This window comes from Scyliorhinus torazame, chromosome 18 (genome assembly GCF_047496885.1).
Source record: "Scyliorhinus torazame isolate Kashiwa2021f chromosome 18, sScyTor2.1, whole genome shotgun sequence".
Taxonomy (NCBI): Eukaryota; Metazoa; Chordata; class Chondrichthyes; order Carcharhiniformes; family Scyliorhinidae; genus Scyliorhinus; species Scyliorhinus torazame.
In genome coordinates, this window is record NC_092724.1 from 59,581,234 (window position 1) to 59,600,236 (window position 19,003).

At 46.5% G+C, this 19,003-nt stretch overlaps 1 protein-coding gene across 1 annotated transcript in view; it reads left to right on the plus strand.

Annotated features, from left to right (window-relative positions):
- Positions 1 to 11,561, plus strand: part of LOC140394734 (procathepsin L-like) — a 70,638-nt gene extending 59,077 nt beyond the window's left edge. The window contains exons 5-7 of the mRNA XM_072481951.1: positions 4,110 to 4,269; positions 9,683 to 9,788; positions 11,259 to 11,561. Of these exons, the coding sequence (XP_072338052.1) occupies positions 4,110 to 4,269; positions 9,683 to 9,788; positions 11,259 to 11,358 (366 nt within the window). The 3' untranslated portion in view covers positions 11,359 to 11,561. The remainder of the gene's footprint in view (positions 1 to 4,109; positions 4,270 to 9,682; positions 9,789 to 11,258) is intronic.
- Positions 11,562 to 19,003: the final 7,442 nt, after the last annotated feature.

The following is a 19,003-nucleotide window of genomic DNA, read 5'->3' on the forward strand; positions in this document are numbered from 1 at the left end:
CAGACTACCATAAATAAGATGAGACGAGATTATGTTACTCAAATATAAGCTGCTTTTTTAAAATAAGGAACAGTTTAAGTTTGGGGTGTGACCTATACACAGTTATTAATGTTTCATGGGCCATTTCAAAGTTGGTGTGAAAGCTATTTGAAAGATCGGCCTCTGTATCAATCTGGTCATTTGGTCAGAGAGGTGTTTACTCTTTAGGAATGTAATTGAAGCTGCAACTTGATTTGAATATCGGGCTGTAATTAAGAAACAATTTGGTTTGAAACAGTTCTCTGTGAATATTTGTGTAAACTGCCTTTCGTGCTGGTGTTGTTTCTCTCGCAGTCACTGTACTCACTATTACACTGGGGACAATGCGCCAGTGTACGTGTGTGCGTGAGAAGTCGTTCCGCACTGGGGACGCGGTTGGGGAAATGCTAACTCTTCCTGATCCAAAGTGGCATTGAGCAGCAAGGAAATGCAGAGTGGCAGTGAGGACGATGCAAAATGAAGCAATCCATCCTCACCATCCTGTGCTAAGAATTGTAGAGAGGGGTGATGAGGGTCTTGAGAGAGAGAGATACAGAAAATCCTGTGCTCAGTATAGTATCATAGGATCCCTATAGCGCAGAAGGAGGCCATTCGGCCCATCGAATTTGTACCAACCCTCTGAAAGAGGGATAAGCCTGATCCCCCACCTTATCCCCCCAACCACACCTAGGGGGAATTCAGCATAGCCAATCCACCTAACCTGCACATTCTTTGGTCTGTGGGAGGAAACCAGAGCCCTCGAAGGAAAGCCTCGCAGACATGGGGAGAAAGTGCAACCTCCACACAATCACCCAAGGTCAGATTCGAACCTGGGACTCTGACACTGTGAGGCAGCAGTGTTAACCACGGTGCCACCATGCTGACTCAGTATTGGCTCTATTCTCATATTCAGACCTTGGTTTAAAACAAAACTGTTAAGAGGTTTGTGAGTGTCATTATTTGCAGACTGTTAATCATATATGTAATTTTTTTTAAAAAGGAATTGTTTCTTGAATTTTGGATTGGAGAGTTGAGCAGGTTCGTTCCCAAGGATAAAATCCCGCTGCAGTTCCTGGTTCTGGGCACTGAAAGGATCTTTTGCAAGTGTCACTGTTTCCATTTGTGGTGTTCTATGTGATTCTTGGGCAGCACGGTAGCACAAATGGATAGCACTGTGGCTTCACAGCGCCAGGGTCCTAGGTTCAATTCCCCACTAGGTCACTGTCTGTGCGGAGTCTGCACGTTCTCCCCGTGTCTGCGTGGGTTTCCTCCGGGTGCTCCGGTTTCCTCCCACAGTCCAAAGACGTGCAGGTTAGATGGATTGGCCATGCTAAATTGCTGTTAGTGACCAAAAAGGTTAGGAGGGGTTATGGGAATAGGGTGGAAGTGAGGGCCAAAGTGGGTCGGTGCAGTCTTGATGGGCCGAATGGCCTCCTTCTGCACTGTATGTTCTATGTTCTTATTTTCAGAATAGATGTTGTAATGTTCACAAAGACCATAGAAGCTAAGTTCATTAACAAAACTGACATTTATTTACACTACTTATTTCATAGAATTTACAGTGCAGAAGGAGGCCATTCAGCCCATCGAGTCTGCACCGGCTCTTGGTAAGAGCACCCTACCCAAGGTCAACACCTCCACCCTATCCCCATAACCCAGTAACCCCACCCAACACTAAGGGCAATTTTGGACACTAAGGGCAATTTATCATGGCCAATCCACCTAACCTGCACATCTTTGAACTGTGGGAGGAAACCGGAGCACCCGGAGGAAACCCACGCACACACGGGGAGGATGTGCAGACTCCGCACAGACAGTGACCCAAGCCGGAATCGAACCTGGGACCCTGGAGCTGTGAAGCAATTGTGCTATCCACAAGGCTACCGTGCTGCACAGTTAAGCTTAGTTAAGCTCGACCACTTATTCCTATAGTAAACAATAGTCTAGTAATCTACAAGCTACACTCCACTAACACTGGTCTCTACACTCTATCTATAACTGTACTGTCCATTCTATCACTGCTCTCTTTAGCTCTCCTCCAGTTCTTTCTCAGAAGTCTGTGAGTCAATGCTTTATAGTTCTGCATCTAGCTCTATCTAGCTCTATCTAGTGGTTAATTATGATATAACATTAATCTGAATATTTCCCATAATATCACACCATTGAAATGGAGTCAGTGTGAGAGTATTGCAAGAGCTGCTCATTCTAATACAGGGCAATATAACACACTCAGGTCTGTTTTATACACTGGGAGCTGTCTGACATTGGGGGCCTTGAACACTTAGGCCGAATTTTCCTTTTTTTCTTCGAAATGCTGGCTCAGATGGACAAAGAGGCATTCAGCTCACTGGCAGTGCAGCTGGCTTTTCTCACCCTATTGTCCAGCAATTCAGAAGAAATAAATACTGCATCCGCTTCCCACACTAAGGGTGGGGCTCCTGAAAAAGCCAGTAGTACCGGGATAAGATTGCCCCAGTTAAGAAAAAGAGGAATCCCCTCCCTATGCACACAGGAACACCCTCACCATGGGAACACCCAGCACGGAGAGAAAACACCATCCTATGGGCATGGGAATCCCCCAATGGAGTTCCCAAGAAAAACTACCCACAAGGCACTGCCAAGTGATGTTGTGGGACTTCTTAAATCTCCTGAGCAATGCAGCAGTGAAAGCCGTTGCAATGTCACCCTCCCCGCTCACTGTCACACTCTGCAAAAAGAAAAAAGGAAAATCCCACTCTGTGTTGCTGAACCTGCTCTAACTGCAGCATTGGTCAGAAGGTAACTGACGGACACGCCGACCAAAATCTTCTCACCGATAGACAAGGAGATTCTTCAATAGTTACCACGCTGATAATTGTCCCATTTTCATTTAAACATGGGAACGATGGACGTGCCTTCAATGTCAGAAACACAGCATCATTTTTATATCCAGGGGGCTGTTAAAGCTCCTACACAGATGTAGCACCGTCAATATGATGCAAGGCAGGTTGAGGTAATGTCAATTGAAGGCTTTATTAATCAGAACTTTATCCCCAGCAGCGTGGTTACGTAATGCAGCTGCTGAGGGAAATGGAGGGAAAAGCTGGGTTCTTATACCGGCATTTCTGGGTGGAGTCCAGTAGGTGGCAGATCCTATCAGGACCTGGCATCCCTCCACCAATAGCCTGTCAACACGTGGTGTACCGTATTACCCCTAATACATACCACCACATTCACCCCTTGTTGAAAAAGAACCCGGCGGGGTGGTGGTTTGCATGGTGGTAGGGGTTTACAGAGTCGGTACTGTGCCGTAACTTTGAACAAAACACAAAATTATCGCTTCAACTGGGCCAACGGGCCAAACAGGGTCGGCATGATGCCATAACTATAACAAGACACAATAACTGAAAACGTTGAGAGTTAAAGTGATTCGATGAGCCGGATGGGCGCCCTGATCGTCCTTTCCGATCGTCTCGGGCGTGGTGGTGATGGCGCTGGCTCGAGTCCCGTCGACTCTGGGAGCGTAGCGCTGTTCCCTGTGTCCTTACACCTGGGCGGGTCTGGGAGCAGAACCGAACCCCGGGAAGTGGGTGGCTGCATCTTTTGTTTGTCTGTCGGTGTGCCGGGGGCCGTTCGGAGGTAGCCCTCAAAGCATGCCAGCCAGTGCTTGAAAATAGATGTCGAGTTAGCTGCTTGGGGTACGATGTGCAGGCACTCCGGGGTGATTCGGAGCTCCATGTTCCCACGTCGTTTTCTTCAATTTAAATTCTGCTTAATAAATTGTAGCACCGTCAATATGACGCAAGGCAGGTTGAGGTAATGTCAATTGAAGGCTTTATTAATCAGAACTTTATCCCCAGCAGCGTGGTTACAGAATGCAGCTGCTGAGGGAAATGGAGGGAAAAGCTGGGTTCGTATACCGGCATTTCTGGGTGGAGTCCAGTAGGTGGCAGATCCTATCAGGGCCTAGCATCCCTCCACCAATAGCCTGTTGGCACGTGGTGTACCGTATTACCCCTAATACATACCACCACAAAAGATATCACGAGGACTTTGAAAACATCACATTGTATTAATCAACTTTAACTTTTAACAATTTGTTTAACTCTTAGGAGGGACCATGCAGATTTCAGAGCAATGGGTTTGTTGTCACAATCAAAGGCTTCAGCTATATCAGACGAAGCACAAAATATTTGGAGACTTCAGTGAGAATGATTGGACCAATAGCTGCTGCAATTGATGCAAGTGGACCTTTCCGCTGGTACAAACAAGGTAAGACACAGAAGCTATGGATGATCTGCATCTATCAGCCTATTAATCAATTTTACACAAAGTATTAAAATCACACATCCACACACACTTCCTGTCAACTTTTTTATTGTTAATTATTTCTCAATATTTAGAATGAAAATTATTCTACCCCTTCACCTCGCTCATGTTTTCCACCCCCTGTGCCCCATACTCTCCAGTGCTGTGAAACACCATGGGTTAAAATTGGATCAGGCTGGTAAACGAGTGCGGGAATCCTGATGGACAATTTATCCGCACCCATTCGTAGTGATACAGGCAGCTCAGAAACTTGGTGCTGCTGCCAATTTAACTAATAGTGATGAGTAGCTCAGTGCTGACGTGCTGCTGAATGTCTGTAACCCTCAGCAAAGAACCAGGCTTGTCTGAGGTTAGCACCATTTAAAGCGAGTTTGGACGACTTAAACCCAACCTGCAGCTCTGAAAGGAGCAGGTGCTGGAACTCAGGCAGAGACTCTGAGCACAAAGAGAAGTGGAAATGGTGCAACAGGCCAGGCAGCAGCCCCTAGGTTCTCTGATACAGCACTGGAGGCCTTGGTACAGGAGGTGGACAGGAGAAGAGAGGTCCCCGTCCTTCAGGGGACCAGGAGACCCTCCAGACGGACATTGAGAAGGCAGTGGGAGCAGGCAGTGTCACAGTCAATGCCGGCAATCTAGTTCCGAGGACCTGGAGGCAGAGACACAAAATGTTCGATGACCCCAAATGAGCAGTCAAGGTGAGTGAATTTGTTACTTGCTGTATACATACAAAAGCACCACTAGCCTCACACACTGCCCCACTCACTACACCCACTTCACTCACCTCCTAAAAACATCCAACACAATCATAGCTCACATGTCTCCACCTCACCCGCACACAGTTAACACCAATGCAAACATCACACCCACATCTCACAGCTTGCACACACTGCCAGGTATTCAACCATGAAAGCCACATCAACCAAACAGATTGCAACAAACTCAGTGACACACCTCCCTCTGTCTTGCAGGACAAGGTGGCCCATAACCAGAGGCAACAGCACCAAGCCGGCAGAGACTAGCCTGGCAGTATGGGGGCCCGATACCGGAAATAATTGATGCAGCCACAACTGAGGCTGTGGCCAGTGGTGGGGGTGAAACAATAGAGGATGATGGCTTCTTCCTCCCAAATCCACCTCCTCACATCCCATTTCCCCCTCATCCCACAACCTCTGGTGGTTTACAAGCTGCAGATGGTATATTTGTGAACCTCTTGCTTTCCTCCACTTGCTTCACCCGAACCCTACCCCTGCCCCTCTATCCTGTCAGATAGACAAGAACTGCCACCTGGTCAAGAACTGGTGCAGGATCCTGAAGTGCAAGAGGAACAAGAGATGAAGAGGGAACACCACCATTCAATCTCACACTCACAGGCAGCAGCTCAGACACTGGCACTGAGTGAACGATAGAGGGTGGCACAGGGACAGGATCTGCACGGGGTGAGTCACTGGGCTGTAGCCAGGACAGTGGGAAAGGACAGTGTGGGTGCCAGCTCACCTGCGGTTTCAGATGGTTTCTGCTGCGGAGAACTTAGACTCAACCAGGAAACAAAGAAGAAAAGGTTGACAGGCGTGTGCACCAGGATACTTGGTGCATTGTCAGACCTGGATTGGATTGGATTTGTTTATTGTCACGTGTACCGAGGTACAGTGAAAAGTATATTTCTGCGAGCAGCTCAACGGATCATTAAGTATCTGGGAAGAAAAGGGAAGAAAAGAATATACATAATAGCGCAACACAAGGTACACAATGTAACTACACAAGCACTGGCATCAGATGAAGCATACAGAGTGTAGTGTTAATGAGGTCAGTCCATAAGAGGATCATTTGGGAGTCTGGTAACAGCGGGGAAGAAGTTGTTTTTGAGTCTGTTCATGCGTGTTCTCAGACTTCTGTATCTCCTGCCCGATGGAAGAAGTTGGAAGAGTGAGTAAGCCGGGTGGGAGGGGTCTTTGATTATAGTGCCTGCTTTCCCCAAGCAGCGGGAGGTGTAGATGGAGTCAATGGATGGGAGGCAAGTTTCTGTGATGGACTGGGCTGCTGTCAGTGTGAATGGACATGGATGTGGTCCAATTCCATCCTCGGACAGGACTCTACACAAAACATGGTGCCCAACCTTTCCAGCATGGAATTGCTGACCAACCCCATGAGAACCCCTGTGGCCTGACCGTGATACAGTCTCTGATGGCTGGTGATTGCTGAATGGTCAGAGGTCAATACACATTGGAGGGTATTTTATGCGTGTGACAGGGGTCTTTACTGTTTGCTGCAGAGACCCACGTTGTTCCCTTTGAGGAAAGCCTGCCAAATAATGGACCAATCAGGCCATTGGTGGGCGCTCCACTGGACTCCAAGCTCAGGAAGCCCCTCCCACCAACATCTGCCAGTCAATCAGTCGTAAACATTTATTTGCCCCTCAGTACCCCCTAGAAGGCAGCAGTGTCTCAGAGCGACTCAGGGAAGTCACAGGAAGGGATTGTGGGGGGAGTTTGTGGAGTAAGGAACAAGAGCAGGTCGTTGGCTTTCAGCGGTCTTGCCCCACGTGCCCGTCCTGATGCTGGGTCACTCGATCAAGCACTGAGTGCCTCTGAATGAGGAATTCCCCATGGAAGACCACAAGAAGCCGGCACAGATTTGCTCATCATGCTCCCCGCTTGGTGACAGGTCCTCTTGCGTCTGGATTAATACCAGCGACAGCAGAATGAGACCCATCAGTTGGCATCAGTAACCCAGTTAAGGGCCTGAATGGACAGGGGGATGGGAAGTTTGTGCACCAGCTTTCCTACCTCAGAGTTGTTCAGAGTGGAGGTGGGAAGTGGGCAGGTCCCCACCCCTCCCCTCTGATTTAAATGCCATCCCTTCTTGTAAACGCACCTCAGGGAGGGTACAAGGTACTGCCGAGTATCTGAGCGCTGCCGTGGAAGCTCAGACTGATGTCATGGCATCTCAGCTTGTTGCTGTGCAAGGTCAGCGCTGTCTTCCCCAGTGAAAGACTGTAACCTCCCAACAGCCACGCTGCAGCCACTGGGATCGCAATGAGGAGGAGAGCTCTGGCAGTCCAGGGAAATAGTAAGGCGGGCAGTCAGGGAATTCACCCTTCGTATGAAGGGTTTGATGGAATGGGATGGTTATTTACTTGTGATTTTTATTTGAGCATTGTAACCAGCAGGATGGTTGTGTGATAGTAGAGGTATTACGGTACCTGGTATGCTGGAGCACCATTGGTGGAAACTGTATGCTTTCTATTGGTTAAGATGTATGGTAGCTCCTGCTAGGCGGGGTATAAGAGCCCATGCCGCCCCAGCAGCCTTCATTCTGTACCTGAGCTGCTGGGGGAAACATCTAGCTTATTAAAGCCTTCAGTTGGACTATAACCTCGCTTTAGTGGTCATTGATCGTGCATCAGGTTGTAATAATAATCTTTATTGTCACAGTAGGCTTACATTAACACTGCAATGAAGTTACTGTGAAAATCCCCTTGTCGCCACACACTGCCGCCTGTTCGGTTACACAGGGGGAGAATTCAGAATATCCAAATCATCTCGCAAGCACGTCTTTCGAGACTTGTGGGAGGAAACCAGAGCACCCGGAGAAAACCCACGCACACACGGGGCGAACGTGCATACTCCACACAGACAGTGACCCAAGCCGGGAATCGAACCTTGGACCCTGCTGCTGAGAAGCCATAGTGCTAACCACTATGCTACCGTTCTGTCCATCAGGGTGATTAGTTACCCTTCATTTGGAGGGTTTGATGGAATGGGATGGTTATTTACTGGTGATTTTTATTTGAGCATTGTAACCAGCAGGATGGTTATTAACAGAGGGATGGTGAGGTGTGAGATGGTTGAACAATGGGGAATTGGGGTTGTGTTCTCAGGAACTGGAGTCAAATGAGCCAATCACAGAAAGCTCGGCTGGACCAGGGATGTGTCAGCTATCTCCTCCTCTTCTCGCTTCTCCCCGTATTCCTGATGGAAAGTCTCTGCCCTCATGATGTTCATGTTGTGTAGGATACAGCAGATCACCATGAATTGGGACACAGGCTCCAGCAGGAACTGGCTGATCTTCTAGAACAGTCCGGGCAACACCTCAATGATCAGCTCTGTGATCTATCAGAGGGCAGCATGGCTCTCACTGTGCACACACTGCTCACATGTGGTTGCAATGTGGAACAAAGTCATGGTGTAGAGAGGTTAACCCTTGTCACCTAGCAACCATTCTCTGGTTTGACATGTGACTCGAATACTGAGGGGACAGTGGGTGGGTGCAGAATGAAAGCACCGCGATCGCTGTCAGGGTAACGGACATTCACCAGCATGATGTGCTCAGCATGTTGCACACCACTCATAACACTGAAAGTCCAGACACTTTGGAAGCCAGCTTTGAGGCTGACAACTCTATCCCAGAATTCACATATCCCACAACTTTTCCATAGGGGCCAGTGCCTCCCTGAGGCAATTGGAATATTCAGCGTGATGTTTTTTCATTCCAGGGTGTGATGGAGCTTACAGAAACCAATATTGATCAAAAATACCACAAAATAATTCAAAAATAAATGAATGTTTGTTGATTGTTTCATAAATTTACCGGGACTGCTATTTCCAAGAATTTTTAACAGGTCCCCAGTAAATTGCCCCCAGTGCTGTCTATGGTCAGTTGATGAATATAATATACACAATGGAGTTGAGAGATTCAGAAAGTCACTCCACAGAAACACTGATCAGGGCCCAGAGCCCACACCTACATTGCGATGTGTGACAACAAAACTGAATGGGAAACATGAGCAATGGTAAGCCATAAGACCCTAAGACATGGGAGCAGAATTAGGCCACTCGGCCCATCGGGTCCAATCCGCCATTCAATCATGGCTGATATTTTTCTCATCCCCATTCTCCTGCTTTCTCTCCATAACCCCTGATCCTCTTAAAACATGAACAAACATTATAGCAATCAGAAATGTGTAACCTAGACATGATTTTTAATAACCAGTCGACACATATGCTGAATTTGGCTGAAAATGGGGTCAAAGTTGTAAATAGGCTGAAGGTCGAAGATTAAATGACAAACAGATCTATTGGTGGAAGATCAAAGGAGTGGTAATGGAAGAAATAAAGAAACTAAAGCTGTGTCCAGAGGGGGCAGGAATGGCAGATGTGAGAATATTGGGATTCAAAATATGGAAAGTCAATAAAGGTGACAAAAAAATGTGACAAAGGGAGCTGGGCTTTGTAGAGTGAATTGTATTCCAGAAGATAATTAGACGAAAAAGATAATAAAAAGTAAACCTCTTTAGGAAGGGAAAAGTAACTATATATTTTATAATTATATCACATTTAAAATAAATGTCTATCTGCAGGAATCTACAAGAATGAAAACTGCAGGAACCACGAGGCAAACCACGCAGTCTTGGTGGTTGGATATGAACGTGACAATGGAAAGAACTATTGGCTGGTTAAAAACAGGTATGTACTTGATAAAAACAACAAATAACTGGTCACAGCTGAAGCAGTGACAGGAGAACTGGATTTACTCTCAGTCTTCCTGGGATAGGGAGGGAAGCATCCACCAAAATTCCCCTGCTGATTACTATCCAAAGGCACCAGGGGAGCTGCAGAAAAGATTCACAAGGATAAAACTGGAACTGAAGAGAAATTTCTCGGAAAAAGCTGAACAGGCCGGAGCTCATTTCTTCAGAAAAGGGAAGGTTGAGAGGTGACCTGATCGAGGTCTTTAAGATTATGAAAGGATTCGATGCGGTTGGAATGAAGAACATTTTCCACTTGTGGGGGCGTTTGAAAGCAAGGGTGATCAATATAAGATAGTCACGATACGGGTGGCGTGGTGGCACAATAGTTAGCACTGCTGCCTCACTACGTCAAGGACCCGGGTTTAATTCGGGTCTTGGGTGACTATGTGGAGTTTGCACTTTCTCCTCGTGTCTGCGTGTGTTTCCTCCGGGTGCTCCGGTTTCCTCCCACAGTCCAAAGATGGGCAGGTTAGGTGGATTGGCCAAGCTAAATTGCCCTTAGTGTCCAAAAGGTTAGGTGGGGTTACTGGGTTATGGGGATGGGATGGGGTGCTTGGGTCTAGATGGGGTGCTCTTTCAGAGGGTTGGTGCAGACTCGATAAGCCAAATGGCTTCCTTTTGCACAGTAGTGATGCAATGATTGTATGAATATATCCAATCAGAAATTCAGGAGAAATCTCTTTATCCAGAGAGTGGTTGAATTTGGGAAATGTTACCATGAGGAGTGGTTGAGCTGAATAACACATATACATTGACGGGGAAGATAAGAACATGAGGGTGAAAGGAATGGAAGGATATGTTGATAGGGTTTGATGAAGAGGGATGGGAGGAGGCTCATGTGGACAAGGAATAACAGCACAGAGCAGTTGGATTGAATTTCCCATTTCCGTGTTGCAGTCGATGTGTCTATGTCAGCAACGCTAAATGATGGGCGGGATTACCCGACCCTTCCCACCGACAGATCTTCCAGCCCCGCCGTCGGTGACCCCTCGCCCTCGGAACCATGAGTGGCGGAGATGCGAATAACACAAAACTCCATTGACAATTAAAGGACTGGAAGATCCCACTGCTGGCCAATGGCAGGCTGCTTCCATCACTGGAATACTCACCGCTGGGTGGGGGAAATCCACCCCCCCCCCAATATGTTTATGTAGATATGAAGGGTTAATGGTAGAGTTGGGGAACAGCTTCACTGGAAATAAATCAGGACACTTTTGAGTTGCTGACAGTAGTGGGGGGTCTATTGCTGATGGCACTGGATGGGGGGGGAGGGTTGGTATCGGTTGAAGGACTGCGCAACCAGCCATCAAATTCTATGAATTTCCAGTGTGAAATGCCTCAGTTTTCCAAATCTGTCAATTCAACAGAACTACAATGTTAATATAATTTTATTCTTATTTCCTAGTTGGGGAACACGCTGGGGGGATAAAGGTTACATCAAAATGGTTAAAGGTGTGCCGAGAAACTGTGGAATTACAAAACATGCAGTCGTTCCAATCGTGTGAGGAGCCACATGTTAATCCAGAGCTTCATGGAACTCTCCCCTGAAAGAATGACAGAAATGTTCCTGCTGCTGCTTACTCATTCTACGCCATTGCTTTAACTTCCTGCTGCAAGTTTAAAAAGTGGAATAATAACAGCTTCTACCCATTTTTGTAGCATCACTTAAAGACCAAACCCATTGTGTATTTAACGTATGTAACCATATCATCCAACTTGTGTAGAGACAATGGGCTGCATGTACTGGTGATGTTGAGCAAAATAATAAACATTGCAATCACTTTGAGAATCTTTTTATTCCAAAGGAACAATTCTTGGCACCAGTAGATTGATGAACAAGTGTCTAGGGTCTTACATGAGGTGGCTTCAGAGGTAGTAAATGCATTGGTGTTAATTTTCCAAATTTCCCACGATCCTGGAACATTTCCATCAGACTGATAACTATGCAAGAAGGAAGTGAGCAGAAAAAAGTAAACTACAGGCCACTTAGCTTGACATCTGTCATGGGGAAGGCATTTGAGTCAAACATTAAAGATGATATAGTTGGACACTTCTAGAAACTCTAGGTAGTCAGGAAGAATTAGCATGGTTTTGCAAAAAGGAAATCAGATTTAACCAATTTACAAAGAGTTCTTTGAAGGAGTAACCTGTGTAGTGATAAGGGGAAACCAGTAGATAAACTGTACATGGGTTTCCAGGAGACATTTGATAAAGTGCTACATCAAAGGTTATTGCAAAAAATAAAATCTCATGGGTGTAGGAGCAACATATTAGCATGGATTGGCTGGCTGGACGAAAACAGAGAATATGCTTAAATGGGTCTTTATTTGATTGGCAGGCTGTGATGAGTGGAGTTCCACAAAGGCCTGTGCTGGACCTCAACCTTTTACAATTTACATGAATCACATAGATCAGGGGAGCGATGGCATGGTTGCTAAATTTGCAGGTGACACAAAGATATGGAGGAAAGTATGTGATGAAGAGGACATAAGGAATTTTCAGACAGATAAAGATAGACAAGGCTCTGGGAGATTGCTCTTTCCTCTGTACCTGTTTCCACATGGACACGTGAAAATACATTCGCTATGAGAGTGATCAGTGAGTGGGCAATAAAACTGGCAGATGGAGTAATAATGTGGTGTAGCCACCTAAAATGGCTGATTCCCTATTAATTTGGCCAAAACCCGATTTAAAATGGCTAACCGAAAAGGCTGATGGGAAAAGCAGCCAACAGGACACAAACGGACAGCTGCAGACAGAATAGCGTATTCGGATCTGGGGAAGTCGGCCCAGATCGATACCTAAGACTATTAGCAGCACATCAACACAGACATCTGCAGTTTAATCGGCTATCCCCGGGAACAATTGCAACATATTAGCAATTGAATGCCGGGCCAGACCTTTCGGCGCCTGCAGTGGCCGAAACAAAGACAGGTGAACGACCACCCCCCGATCGAGGAATCGCCCCATTATTGGAGCATATCGAACCCAGTGATTGGGAACAAGTCCAATCACTTGGGACTCAGGGTCAAGGGCCGCCCCGAGAGGCGGGAAGCCCCTGGGCCATATAAATTGAGGGGCCAAGTTCAGATCGCTCTCTCTCCCTTCTTCTCCTGCTCGCAACCTTCACAAGAACATCGACCAGAAACTGTAAGTTTGACTCCAGCGATCGCTACCCGATAGAGACTCCTAGCCATCGACCCGTATCAGCCTTTTGAATCCCGCAGGCCAGACCCAATTCGATAAACCATTCGTTTCCCTGACCTGGTGGGCCATCTCCTAAAGTTAAGTATTGGCCAGTAGTGGTAGGTTTTGATATAGATAGTAGGATTATTGTGTAAGTATTGATTGCTGGACATAATAAATGACCGTTGATTTCAATCTTACTAAGCGGTGTGCTGATTTATTAATCATAACTCGAGCTTGAACCACGTGGCGGTATCAGAGAGATACCTGGCGACTCGTGAGCAAAGGTGACATAATCAGAGCTAATAAAACTAAGGCTAAAAAGAGCAACAGTGGGAAAATGTGAAGTTGTTCACTTTGGCTGGAAGATTGAAAAATCAGGGTGCTACTTAAATGGAGAAGGACTGCAGAATCCAGAGGTGCAGAGGGACCTAGGTGTTCTAATGCATGAGTTGCAAAATGTTAATCAGCAAGTACCACACATAATTAAGAAGGGTAATAGAATGCTAACCTTCATAATGAGGGAAATTGAGCATAAAAGTACGGATGTTATGCTTCCGTTGTACAAGACATATGCTGCGCAGATTTGGTGTCTGTTATAACCTGCCTGGATCCTATTGGCTGGGGACAATTGGTTATCCCATGATGTATTTTAGGGTTTATCAACTAAAGAGAAGAACAGGAATTAACTGTGGGACAAATTAAAAGGGGTTGCTCCTGAAAACAAATGGAGCGCAGCCCAAAAAGAACTTAAGAACATTAAATCAAAATGTGAAACCTGGGGTCGATAAAGCAATCCAACCCCTGCGGTACCCAACGAGCATGGAAGGCCTCGAGTGTGCCCGTGGACACCGCATGCTCCCTCTCCAGGGACATCCAGCCGTGAATGAAGCCACGGAAGAGGGCAGACAGTCCGGCCAGACGACCTCCTCGGTCGCCCGCTGCCTGGGTCTGTGGTTATCCCATGACACTGGGGAGTATGAGCTTCCCCAATGAGGGGGGGGGGGCAGGGAAATCACCAGTAGTTGCAGCTGTATAAATAGAGCTGGCCAGCGTGGTGCCGGCTAGAGAAAGGAGAAGTGGTGAACCACTGCTGCCGTGTACGTATTGTTGTAAATAAAGTTACCTCCTGTTTGACTCTACAAACGCGTGCTGGATTCTTCGTGGCCCTCACAAAAGTAGCCTTTTTTAAGCAAGAATGTACTGGTGTTGAGGGAAGTTCAGAAGATGTTTGCTGGATTGTTACCTGGAATGAGCATGTTGTCTTCTAAGAGGAGCTTGGACAGGCTGGTCTAGTTAAAATTAGGGGTTCTCTCAAATGATTGTGCGGCTCTGAGAAGGCGGTGGACATGGGAACATTGAACGTTTTTAAGGAAGAAGTCAATAGGCCAGGGAGTCAAACATCATTGGGGGTAGATGGCAATGTGGAATTCGAAACAAAACGATCCGCCATTGGGCAGGAATTTCCTTTTGGGAGACTAAGTTCTCCCACTGGAGTCGAAATGCTCCCGGTCTGTGCAGGCGTTAGGAGCAGCACCCAGGAGTGATTCACTTTGCCTTGCCGTGCAAATGCATGCATGGCAGGAAGCTCACAGGATTCCATTCGAAATATCATAGAATCATAGAATTTCTGCATTGCAGAAGGAGGCTATTCAGCCTATTGATTCTACACAGAGCTTATGAAAGAATACTCTTCCTGGGCCCAGTCCCCCACCCTATCCGAAGATCCTGTAACCTTTGGACACTAAGGGGTTATTTATCATGGCTAATCCACCTAACCTGTACACCTTTGGACTGTGGGAGGAAACCGGAACACTCGAAGGAAACCAACACAGGCACAGGGAAGAAGTGCAAACTCCACACAGACAGTCACCCAAGGCCAGAAGTGAAGGCAGGTCTCTGGCACTGTGAGGCAGCAGTGCTAATCACTGTGCCACCCTGCTGCTCCTATCACAATATCGAGCTACCATTTTGACCGGGCCTCCCGATAGTGAGGTCCAGTACCGTGCCCCCCTTCCCCCCTGCACCACAAATCCTGCCCCTCCAGCTAACAAGAAGGGCCATACTAACTCCCACCACCATGGGAATTATGGGTTCCCACAAAATGCACACATGAGGGTGACCCGACACCTCAAACCAGCTCCCCCATCAGACACCCAACAGAGAACTCTGCCTTCAGACTCTCCACCAGACCCCCCCCCCCCCGCATCACACCCTTAACAGATCTCCAACAGAGACCACCCATCATACCCCTCTATCAGACCCCCAACAGACATCCCCATCAGAGACACTGATATCAGAGACCCCCATCTCAGAGACTCCCAAACTAGAGAGCTCATATCACAGACCCCCATAGGATCCCACCATCAGACCTCTCCATAAAACCCCCATATCAAATACCCCCCCATCAGAGGCTTCCATATCAGAGACACCCTTTTCAGAGACCCACCATCAGAGAACCGCCTACACCCCTCCGCACCAGAGATCCACATATCAGACCTCCTTATCAATTACCCGCATATCGGAAATCTCCATATCAAAGACCCCCCTCCCATCAGTCACCCCTGCCTGGAAGCTAATGAGCAGTGCAGACAGAAACAGTGAAAAATAACTGCTTTTTCACTTATCAGCCCCTTACCCCTGCTGCCTCAGATGGAAGAGTTGAAACCAGAAGCTGTTATTTTGTAGAAAGCCAAAACTCATCACAAAACTTTATCATTTGCTTGTGAGGCTTCTATTCACTTTGAAAGATAAATAGCTTTTAGTAGGCTGTAACTGACAGGGCAATCACTTCCAGATAGCCAGGAGTCTGGATTGTTTATTTTTATCTCCCTTCGAACATGAATGTATCACAAGTGTCCTGCTGCGAAGCTAACCACTATGTTTATAAACATCTCGGAGATAAGTGCTTTCACGCCCTCTTTTTCTTAACTTCTTTGAATGTGGCGAGGACCTGTCAAGCATAGCTAAATGTTTATAAACATTGCGGTTAACATTAAAGCAGGTACTTGAAATGCATTCAACCATGATGAGAAATGAAAATAAACAATTCAGACACCTGGCTGTCTGGAAGCTATTACCCTGTCAGTTACAGCCTACTAAAAGCTATTTCCCTTTCAAAGTGAATAGTAGCTTCGCAGGTCAAAGAATTTGAGGGGGTTTAAACTACAGTTACTATTGCAGAGTTCAGATAATGCATAGCACTAAAATAAGGAGAGATGAGGAGATCTGGATCTCAATATTAATCAAGGGGATTAATATCTCGCACATAATAAAAAAATCAAGAATACATAAAGATGTAGAATGGGGGGCAACTCAAAGGTGATTAAAGCAGAATTATTTAATTGTTATGGAAGCAAGGGTTTCAGTCATTAACATCACTCAGCAGTGGGAGGAGCTGCAGAGAACATCAATGTTAACAGTTTAGAGTCAGTGTATGTTCTCAAAGTTGGAAGAAGTTCAGTGAAGCTCACCACAATTTCCATGGCAACAATCCTGCCCTTATTCCTTGCGTACACCTGCTCTACCCCAAACTCAGTACTCCCAAGATTCCCCTTCCCCCATAATGCTACATTCTCCGAGAAGGTCCAGGACCCTTTTAAATGAATTGAAAGTTTTAGTCTCAATGACCAACTCAATGACAATGAATTCCAGACACCTACCACCCAATGGGTGAAAAAGATTTTCCTCATATCCCCTCTAATCCTTCTACCAATCACTGTAAATTTATGCCTCCTGGTAATTGGCCCCTCAGCTAGGGGAAACCAGTCTTTCCTGTCTACCCTACCTCAGCCCCTCATAATTTTATTCATCTCAATTAAGTCACCCCTTAGCCTCCTCCATTCTAAGGAAAACTATTCTAGCCTATCCAATCTCTCCTCAGATCTGCAATTTTTAAGCCCTGGCAACATTCACGTAAATCTCCACTGCACTCTCTCCAGAACAATTGCGTCTTTCCTGTCATGTGGTGACGGGAACTGTACACTAAACTCCAACTGTGGCCTATATGAGCCCGTGGAACACGAGTGGAAACTGTTTTTCATTTGCAAAAACATTCATCCATCATTATCCTTGATCTCTAAGTGTCAGTTTATCCTGTGTCTCAGGATTGCTTTCAATAATTCTCCCACCACTGAAGCCAGACTGACAGGCCTATAGTTTTCTGGCCGATCCCTTGCATCCTTTTTCAGTGATGGTAAAATGTTCACAGACTTTCAAACCTCTGGTACCTCACCTGTGTTTAGTGAGGATTGGAAAATGATCTTCAGAGCATGTTATTTCCAATCTGGCTTCCTTCAACAGCCTGGGATACAATCCATCTGATAATCCACTTTCAGGGATACCAGCCCCTTCAGCACTTCCTCTCTTGCTATGCTTATTGCATCTGACATTTCACACTCCTTTTTAAGGGGAATGTCTGTATTATCCCTCTCCTTGGTGAAGACAAAGATGAAGTACTCATTGGGATTCCTTTCCTTGGATTGTCACCTTGCCATAGTGGAGAGGGTTGAACATTCTGATGATCCCGAGAGCAATGCAATCGGTAGCCTTAGTTCCTGGCAGGATCACCCATGATGGTAAGGTTGGAGGGGAGGAACTAGACAAAGTGCAATCCAAAACAAGTCCTCAGTGGTGAATCGGGGGAAGATACCCGTAAGGTATCAATCGCTGTGATGATAGATGAAGGTTGCAGCAGGAGGGAGATCCCCGGTCGTCGAGCTTCTCTTACTACAGAACTGGACCTACCCTCCTATCAAGGACCATGTGTGTGCTGATCGGCAACAGCATACCCACATTAAAAGATGTCCCACATCAGGCGTCTACCAAGAAGAAACCAGCACAACGCCCACACAGACATTCCCTGAATGAATGAAAGAAGTGATTGGCAAGAGGTGACGGGGACAGGACCATGAGATCTGGGCAGCGATGCAGAATACTCTGGTTATGGGGTTGAAATCACTCCGTGTGACACCAGTTTGCACATTGACATCAAATTCCTATGCTTGAAATTGTAACAAAGTTGTTCACGCCTTTCATTTAAAGTGTTAACCTGCAGAATAAATGAAATTATAGAGATGAATAGTAACTCCATAGAGAAAATGCTGGAAAATCTCAGCAGGTCCGGGAGCATCTATAGGGAGAGAAAAGAGCTAACGTTTCAAGTCCAAATGACCGTTTGTCAAAGCTAAAAAACAGAGAGAGTGGGAAATATTTATACTGTGGAGTGAGAATGAAAGATAAACCATAGCCACAGAAACCCAGGAAAACGGGGTGCTAATAGCCACAGAAACCACGAGGAAAGAGTACTAATGGCAGTCCCCAGAGAAAACAAAAGGTGTGAGAGGCCCAAACAGCAGAGGAACTGACATCAGCCTCCCCGAACAGGTGCCGGAATATGGCGACTAGGGGCTTTTCACAGGAACTTCATTTGAAGCCTACTTGTGACAATAAGCGATTTTCATTTCATTTTCATTTCATCAGAGGGTAAACTGTGAGAGATGTAGATGTGGGGGTGGGGGGGTGGGGGGGGGGGGGGGGGGCGGGGGGGGGGGGGGGGAGGAGGAAGCAAAGGCGAGAAAGGGTAAAACAAAATGTATGCAAAGAAAGACAAGAGAGAAAGAAATGGTAAAAGATAGTTAAAATGAAATGGGATGAAAACAAATGGGCCGAGGTGGGGTAGAGCTAATCATCTGAAGTTGTTGAATTCAATGTCGAGACCGCAAGGCTGTAGCGTGCCTAACCGGAAGATAAGATGTTGTTCCCCCAGTTTGCGTTGAGCTTCACTCGAACATTGCAGCAGGCCAAGAGCAGACATGTGGGCATGGGAGCAGAGTCTTGTATTAAAATGGCAAGCAATGGGAAGGTCAGGGTCCTGAATGCTCACAAACCGAAAGTGCTCAGCAAAACGATCACCCAGTCTGCCTTTGGTCTCTCCGATATAGATTGAGAGCAGCGAATGCAATA